General features: G+C 39.7%; 1 protein-coding gene across 1 annotated transcript; it reads left to right on the top strand.

Moving 5' to 3' along the window:
- The first annotated feature begins 2,696 nt into the window (after window positions 1-2,696).
- On the top strand, window positions 2,697-8,169 carry LOC102216509 (WAP, Kazal, immunoglobulin, Kunitz and NTR domain-containing protein 2). The gene is made up of 3 exons (XM_023349648.1): window positions 2,697-3,257; window positions 4,001-4,317; window positions 4,975-8,169. Exons 1-3 carry the CDS (start codon window positions 3,045-3,047, stop codon window positions 6,164-6,166), a joined length of 1,722 nt encoding a protein of 573 aa, XP_023205416.1. The 5' UTR covers window positions 2,697-3,044; the 3' UTR covers window positions 6,167-8,169.
- The last annotated feature ends 380 nt before the right edge of the window (window positions 8,170-8,549 follow it).

Genomic DNA, 8,549 nt, shown 5'->3' with positions numbered 1-8,549 from the left:
CATTCCTCTTTACAAAACTGTACTAAACCCCGCACAGACTCAGTGTCTGAGCTACGATTGCTCACAAACACGGTGAAGGTCAAAGTCAAGGTCTAATTGCAGACAATACATGACTGAAGGCTGATAGAGCGGCCCCCATGAGGGGTCCCGCATGTAGCTTGATTCAATATGCTACATGCCCTGTAAGCCTCAGTGTTGACAATGCTGGGAATGCAGGGTCTTGAGGGGTGAAGGTTAAGGGTGGGGGGCCTAACGGGAGAGGTGGGGGGAACAAGTGGGTGAGTAGACAGTGAAAGCACAGCTTGACTGTGTTTGCACATTTGCAACCAATTGAACTTGTATATTTATGAGCAGTTTCACTTTCCTATAATGAAATCCCTGTCGCTAATGCATATCAGCTATAAATAGATTTTGCCCTCATGGCTGACGATCCTATATTTCCTTTTTATGCCCATAGATGTCTCACCTGTTTACATGTAAATTTCCTCACAGACAACAGGGACCAGACAGAGACTGCAGGGTTTGGTCTGAAGATCACCGGGCCTCATTAGAAGCAGCAGGGGTTCAGCTTGGGAAGCATAATATCCATATCTCCGACCGCACCCTGCATGCACACAGTAACAAATATTAAGGTTTAACACATTACTATAGAGAAACATCCACTAGGAAATGGATGGAACAAATTCTCCATCCATTTACAAACTTCTGCTGCTACAGTTTTACCGGAAACTTTGTCTGAGGCAGAATCATTTTATTTTATTTTCACACTGGAAAGGTTTTGAGCACAAACAACCTGTTTAAGATCACAGATCTTTAAGTTAAACTTAAAACTTTATCTAAGCCACTCCTAAACCTTCTGTCTTTGTCTAACCGCGACCAGAGGGACTCCTTATCCTTCAAGACTCCTATAGAATTCATGTTTCATTCAATCACAGCAAGTTTTACAGATGTATCAAACAACTTTCATAAAGTTCCTCTTTTGTCTTGTCAAATCATTTTCCAAATGTCTTGGATGATTATTAAAAATAGTGTTAGAAATGGCTTTTTAGACTGACATTTGTCAATAACCTAATTTCTCATGTTTATAGATAAATTCTTGATTCAACAGGCCAAGCAGTAATTAAACAGTTTTTGTCTTTAATATCTTTTTATATTTTTCTCAGAAGGCCAGGTTGGCTTGGATAGCTTTCTTTTTCCTTTAGTAAATGCAAATCTCATTTAAATGCTTTTTGTATTTAGTCAGATAATCCTGTCTGTCTGTTGTAAAAACATTTCTAAATGGTCTGAAACATTTATGTTTGACAAAAAAGCAAAAACAGCAGAAATCTGTAAGAGGGAAAATATCTTTTTTTTTACAATATAGAAAAAAGATATTTTATATTACTTTCAAGCAATGTTTGAAAGTTAATGGCAAACACATGTTTCTGTCTGTTTTAAACAAGCTGAAGCATTCACACCAGCTGTTTGTTTTGAAGCCTTCTCTTCCAGGAATTGCTTTTTGGGGAACAACACCATTATTCACAGCATGAGTTCAAGCTGTCTGCACTACTTGTGACTTCTTGCATGTCAATATTGTGCTTTCAGATGCTAGCAGATGGTGTCTACAGTACTCCATTGTTGACTGTTGTACACATTTCTTAAAGTTTCTGAATAAGATAAGATAGGACTACTATTAACAACATATTTTATTTTGAGGAAATAAACTGCAGCTGGAGTGTACTAACACTAGAGGCTTGGTAAATTAACAAAGTTTTCATTTTTTTCTGTTTGCACGTGCAAGTTTGCTAGTGTGTGTGACAAGCTATTAGTGCCAAAAATCTTACCCTTGTTGTAAAAAAAAAAAAAAAAGTAATAAGAAAGTCACTGACAGTGTAAAAGCCAATTGAGCCCTGCTTTGTATGTCATGCAGCTGCTCAACAGACACATGTTCATAAGGGCTGAAACAAACAAAATGTTGTAGCTCTTATGAACGTGACAGAACAGGATTTTTTTTTTCAATTTTCCGTCATGTGGAACATTATTTGTTGCCATGAAATATGACCCTGTGGTCAGGGTTTTCACCACTTCTATAGAGTCTCTACTTATTTAAAGTACTGATTAAAAACATTCTTCATCGGTATTGACACTAATTTCTTCCCTTCAATACCATCTATTTGTGCATGTCTGTACAAATGTGTGTTTAATGCTGGTTTGATTGCTTTTGGAAATCAGAGGTGAACATATCATCACGCAGAGTTTAGGGCGTTCAAATCAGGGGGTTATCTACTGTATCTGCCTGCAATTGTGTTTAAATATAACTACCGTTCTATGAAAATGCAGAAATCAATCAATCCTACACTCCTACAGAGTGGAGCAAATTTTAATCTACCAAAGATATATTGCTTAGACGACCAAACTAAATATGAAATAAAAAGATAATGAATCTATTGTTATGCAAGTGTGTCATAGGTTTTTTATTGTAAAAGAAATCTAAAATGAACCCATTTTCAATTTAACATATTCCAAATACCTTTTTTTTAACCCACAAATTCTTAGTTTATGAGTAATTTAATGTAAAATTTTGAGACCTTTAGAGTAAAAATAATCCTCCACCTTCCACCGACTTTGCCAGCTAAGGGTTAAGGCTGCCGCAAGTGTCTGGCCAGTTCTTCCTGAAACAGCAAACCTTTTTTTTCTCTTCTTCTTTTTTTTTTTTTAATTAAGTTGATCATGACTGTAACGCAGCTGGGGTTTGCTGTGTGAGCAGACAGGCCACTGTAACTCATGTAGCCGAAGCTTGAGGGGGGTTCGCACAGCACCGTCTGCCTCAAACCGAACCCTTTCTGCAAAGCGTGGAGCAACAGCTGAACCTGAACCTGGAAACTCTGCAGTTCGAGACCCAGTCCGGGACGCTCGCTACATGATACGATACATCTGAATGATTTTTGAGATTAATTAATGACATTTCTGGCAGCTTGTAAACTTTTATCAACGTTGCACTTTTGTTAAACTCATCGGAGCTTCAACATTTTTGATTCCCCCTGCTCCCCCCCGCCTCTGTCGAGATGTGGTGGATGCTGTTTCCCCGATGGATTTGGTTTGTTCTTGGACATTGCTGGACTGTCCTCCTGCATGCGAACTGCCGGGTGACAGCGATGCCTATGATGTCCGCGGCAAAGGTGGTGTACTCTCACGCAGGTCTGTGTCCCAATGACCTGAACCCCAACCTTTGGGTGGACGCGATGAGCACCTGCATGCGGGAGTGTGAATCCGACCAGGTGAGCGCACCTCACATAAACTCTAGATATTACAGTAAATTAAATGTGCTAAATAATCGACATAATGAGAACGAGTTGAAAGTCTTTTAAGGTTATAGTAGAAAGCCAGAATCACAAACAAGCTGCATGTATGTCTTCCATATTCTGATAAAATAAATAAATTTAAAAAAATTCAAATTATTTAAAAAATTTTTTAATTCAACCATGCTATTAAATTACTGTGCATCGTTTCCAAATGAGCCCTGTTTCATTGTGCACCGTGAAAATGCTTCCATTAGTTAAAATAGAATTAAAGTAATAGACTGATGACCCCAGTTTCTGAAAATACTGATTTGGATTAATCAAACATGACAATGTAATAAATCTTGTTATTTAATTTCCACATATTTACCAATATTTATTAATTGATGTCTCTAATTTGAGCAAATTTATTGAGTGGGGAAAAAGTCCCTCTTCAAGACATTTGTCTGTCTGTCTGTCTGTCTGTCTGTCTGTCTGTCTGTCTGTCTGTCTGTCTGTCTGTCTGTCTGTCTGTCTATCTATCTATCTATCTATCTATCTATCTATCTATCTATCTATCTATCTATCTATCTATCTATCTATCTATCTATCTATCTATCTATCTATCTATCTATCTATTGTGTAGTATAACATTATACCACTGCAATAAGATCAATTATTTAAATGATTTTTCCACATCATTATCAGTTTCCAAACCCCATGTTTTCTTTTCCTAACTTCAGGACTGTGAGCCATTCGAGAAGTGCTGCCCTAACGTTTGCGGAAACAAGAGCTGTGTGGCGGCACGCTATATAGACACTAAGGGCAACAAGGGCCCCATTGGCATGCCAAAGGGCGCCACCTGCGACAAGTTCATGTGCACCCAGCAAGGCTCCGAGTGCGACATCTGGGACGGCCAGCCTGTTTGTAAGTGCAGAGACCGCTGTGAGCGGGAGCCCCACTTCACGTGTGCGTCTGACGGCATGACTTATTATAACAAGTGCTACATGGACGCAGAGGCCTGCTCCAAGGGTGTCTCAATCACTGAGGTCACCTGCAGGTAACATGTTAAGTATTTTAGACATTTATTTGCCTGATTCGTGAGGTAAACGTCCTTTGCTTCTTTCATCAATGTCTAAATAATTTTATTTATAGACTTTTTAAAGTGCCTCGCAAAAACCTTTCTTACCGCTTTTAACTTCACATTTTGTCAGATTACATTCATAAACACAGGTGTATTTTGGGATGTTATGTGAGAGAACAACAAAAAGGGTGTAGTGGTTTTCAAAAGGTTTGCAAATAAAAATGTGAAAAGTGTGGAAGGATTGTGTTTTCAGCTGATGCACCAAAATAAAATCCAGTTAACCAATTGCCTTCAGAAATCAAGTAATGTATTAATAAAGTCCAGCTGTGTGTAATTTACTTTGATTGTAATTCAGCTGCTTTGTGGAAGCCTGGAAGGCATGAAGGAAAACATTACATCACAACAAAGTCATGCAACAACACAGTGGCTTCAGTAGTTTATAAAATACCAACACAAGATTTGAACAGCTCATGTCATTTCTTATAGTTCTATTCAATGCAGCATCCAACAAACTGACTGCCACAAAACACAAAGATCAAGGGGTATTAATTATTTTGCTAGGCACTGTAAAAGTAGTGTATATATTGCTTGCCATTTAGTACTGACTCACTATCTCAATTTATCTACCTACAGGTATCACCTGTCCTGGCCAAACACAAGTCCAATCCCTGTGGAGACCACATTACATCCCACTACCGCCCTTCAGACCACCATCCCAACTGACATTCCTGTCATATACAACTCACCCATCAAACAGATTGTGTTTGTGGGTGAGACGGCCAGCTTCTTGTGTGAGGCGTCAGGGAAGCCACAACCGGAAATCACCTGGGAGAAACAACTGAAAGGCAAGGATAATGTGGTAATGAGACCCAATCACTTACGAGGTAACGTTGTGGTGACCAACATTGGCCAGCTGGTCATATACAACACCCAACTTCAAGATGCCGGAATCTACACATGCACAGCGAGAAATATCAGGGGAAGCGTGTCGTCACACTTTCCCTTGGCCGTGATCAAGAGAGAACCGAGAGGTAAAAATGCGGAGGGGAATAATACCAACCTCCCATTCCCAGCGGCCGAATGCCTCAAGAGTCCCGACACAGACGACTGTGGAGAGGAAAGCATAAGCTGGTACTACGAGCCGAAGAGGAACAACTGCTTCACCTTTACCTACAGCCAGTGCAATAAAAACCTAAACCACTTTGACACCTATGAAGCATGCATGCTGTCCTGTGGGGGGGAGCTGGCAGCACCCTGCAGCCTACCAAGCCTGCAGGGACCTTGCAAGGCATATGAGCCTCGCTGGGCATACAGCAGTACCCTGAAAAAGTGCCAGTCCTTTGTTTACGGAGGCTGTGGTGGCAACGAGAACAACTTTGAATCTAAAGAGGCCTGCGAAGAGATGTGCCCCTTTCCAAAGAACCACAACTGCAAAGTGTGCAAGCCTCGAGGCAAAATGGTCGCCAGCTTCTGCAAGAGTGACTTTGTGATCCTTGGGCGCATGACTGAGCTGACAGAAGAGCAAGAGTCAGGGCATGCATTGGTGACCGTGGAGGAGATCTTGAAGGATGAGAAGATGGGTCTAAGGTTCTTCGGCAAAGAACCTCTGGAAGTCACCCTTCTGAACATGGACTGGAACTGCCCCTGCCCTAATATCACCATATCCGACGTACAGCTGATTATTATGGGGGATGTTCACAACGGGATGGCCGTCCTGCAGCCCGACAGTTTTGTTGGCTCCTCCAGTACTCGCAGAATCCGAAAGCTGCGTGAGGTTGTCCAGAAGAAAACCTGCGATTTCCTCAAAGATTTCTCTTCAACCTAATGTCATGCCAGCAATACAGCTCCTTTGTGTTTGTTTTCAGGTTGCTTTAAACTCCTGTGACCTCAACAATCTGTCTGACAGCCAGTTTTTTTTTTTATTTCACTTTTTTCTCCCTTGTTTCTACTCTTCTCAAAAGATCTTAGAAAACTGTTATAAAGACGTATTCACTCTGAGAAAAATATTTAATATTTTACCCTAACAATTCATATCTTGTATGCACTAACATTATTCAATTAGTAATATTTTCATACAATTATTATACGCCTTTTGTTTTGATTGGTGTTTTGTACTGTTCCTATTGTGTGACAGCTGTCTTTAGCACTTAAAGGGATAGCTTGGGTGCTGTGGAGATTTTAAGAGGAGTGATGATCTTACCTGCTGTAGATAACTCTCTAAATATGGTTTGAGAATTCATTATATAATATTTTTACAAATTGCTAGCAAATTTTTGAGGCTAGAATTTCATTCAAAGTGAGGAAGTTCAGAAAGGTAAGATAATTATTGCTCCTAACCTCTTCACCAAATGGCCTAACTATTAATTTAAGGGGAATGTCAAGTAGTTTTGAAGTGAGGTCTTAATAAAAAAAAAAGTCAGAAGTAATTAATATCCTATATTCTGTAGATTGCTCTATATGTGCCTTCACTTGGTAGAAATATTGCTTAGTAAAGCCTGAAGGCTAAAGCTAATGCTAGTTAGCCTGAGTTAGGCTAACACCAACCTGGACTTCTACTGTCTTAAAGCAATTCTGATGTAAAATTATAGAAGAATCGTTGCAGTTTATGTAAGTATGATTAGTTAACCTTTAATGTATATCCACATTTGTATTGGTCAGAAACCCTTACCTTCATTCTGCCAGGTTAGTCTCAGAGGCTAAACACATCAGCTCATACAAGAGGGGCTGAGACCAAAGCAAACTTTGATCATCTTAAAACTTATAGAATTTCAAAAGCATTGTTGCCATTTATGCTATTCTACAAACCTTTAAGCTTAAGTAGCTAAATTACGGAATAGTATAGCAGTATAAAGTTGAATATTTAAACTGTTCTAATATTTTTATCTTTTTACAACACTTGACTTTCATATTCTGGCAAGAAATGCTTTAAAAGTTCAGCATGTTTCTCACAGGAAGATCATTGGCGATCATCTGCCTCCTACCTCCATTTTCTGTGTAAATAATCACTCACTTCTACGTAAATGCCAGTGCAACGCCAATGTGACAATGGTTTAAAGGTTCATAAAATAGCATATAAACTGTTAGGATCATTTGCCGTCCAACAGCCATAACTCCACAGAGTTTGACGACCCGAGTCTCATTCAAAACATTGAAAAGAATCATCCAACATCACCTCAGATCTGCGAGGTGATGCGATGACCCCCCGCCCTCCCGCTTGTTCTAGTTGTTAGCTTCAGTCTTGACTACCTTGTCTGGATTGGTGCAACGAGACTTATGTATTGTTTATTATGTACCTGATAGTGATTTAAAGGTACAGCAGTTACTGTAAGCACGCATTCCTTTTTATTGAGTCTATGACCTGAGTTTTTTTACGCTGGTAGAAGTCCACTTTTTTGGGGCCCATTCGGGACTAAATATCATAAGCTCTGCCTCTGGAGTAAACTAACCTTACACAATCTGAAGATATCAGAGGAGCTAATAATTCAGATAAATTGTTTACTTTTTATAACTGCTTAACAGAACCTCGCATTAAAATTCCTTAGCTACCCCTTTGAGATCACAATAATGCAATACAAAACCTCAGTTTATCTGCCAGAAACAAATAAGCTCTAGGGTTCCATTTTTTGTGGAATCACTGTGTTTCATTTACAACACTGAATATGTTTATGGACTTGTTTATGTCATATTTATTTTTCTTTATCTCTGTCTTAAGACCTTGTTAAGTGAATATATGCAGTACAGAGGAATATGAATCTAATTACTTACAGAGCAGTCTTTTGTCCTTTATAGCCAAGATTAGTAAATAAATAAAGATGATTTCTGAATTTACTCTGTGCTCTTCATTTTTGTAGTGTCAATCCTCAGCTGAAAAGAAAAATATTCAAGCGGTTTGACAATTTGCTCTAGAGCTCTTGTAAGACATCCTTCCATCCATGTCCTCCTACTTTGCTCTTGTATTTAACACTCACACACTCGGGCTCTTGTCTGGCATTAAAGTCTGAAGCAGGTCACATTCCAGCCCAGCTGCGGTGGCCTGCCGAGCTGTGTGTGTTGTGTTGTGTCTGGGTTTGGGGCCCTCGCATAGCACACACCCCGCCGGCCGTCCATTCACGTTGTGCGGCCTCTTTCATGTGTAAGAGGCCGGGGTGAAGGGGATATGGAGGAGGAGAGGGACGCTGGCTGATTCTTTTTCTTTCATTCAGTCTGCC

The sequence above is a fragment of the Xiphophorus maculatus genome, chromosome 16 (genome assembly GCF_002775205.1).
Source record: "Xiphophorus maculatus strain JP 163 A chromosome 16, X_maculatus-5.0-male, whole genome shotgun sequence".
In the NCBI taxonomy this organism is placed as follows: domain Eukaryota; kingdom Metazoa; phylum Chordata; class Actinopteri; order Cyprinodontiformes; family Poeciliidae; genus Xiphophorus; species Xiphophorus maculatus.
This window is presented reverse-complemented; position numbering and strand designations above follow the sequence as displayed.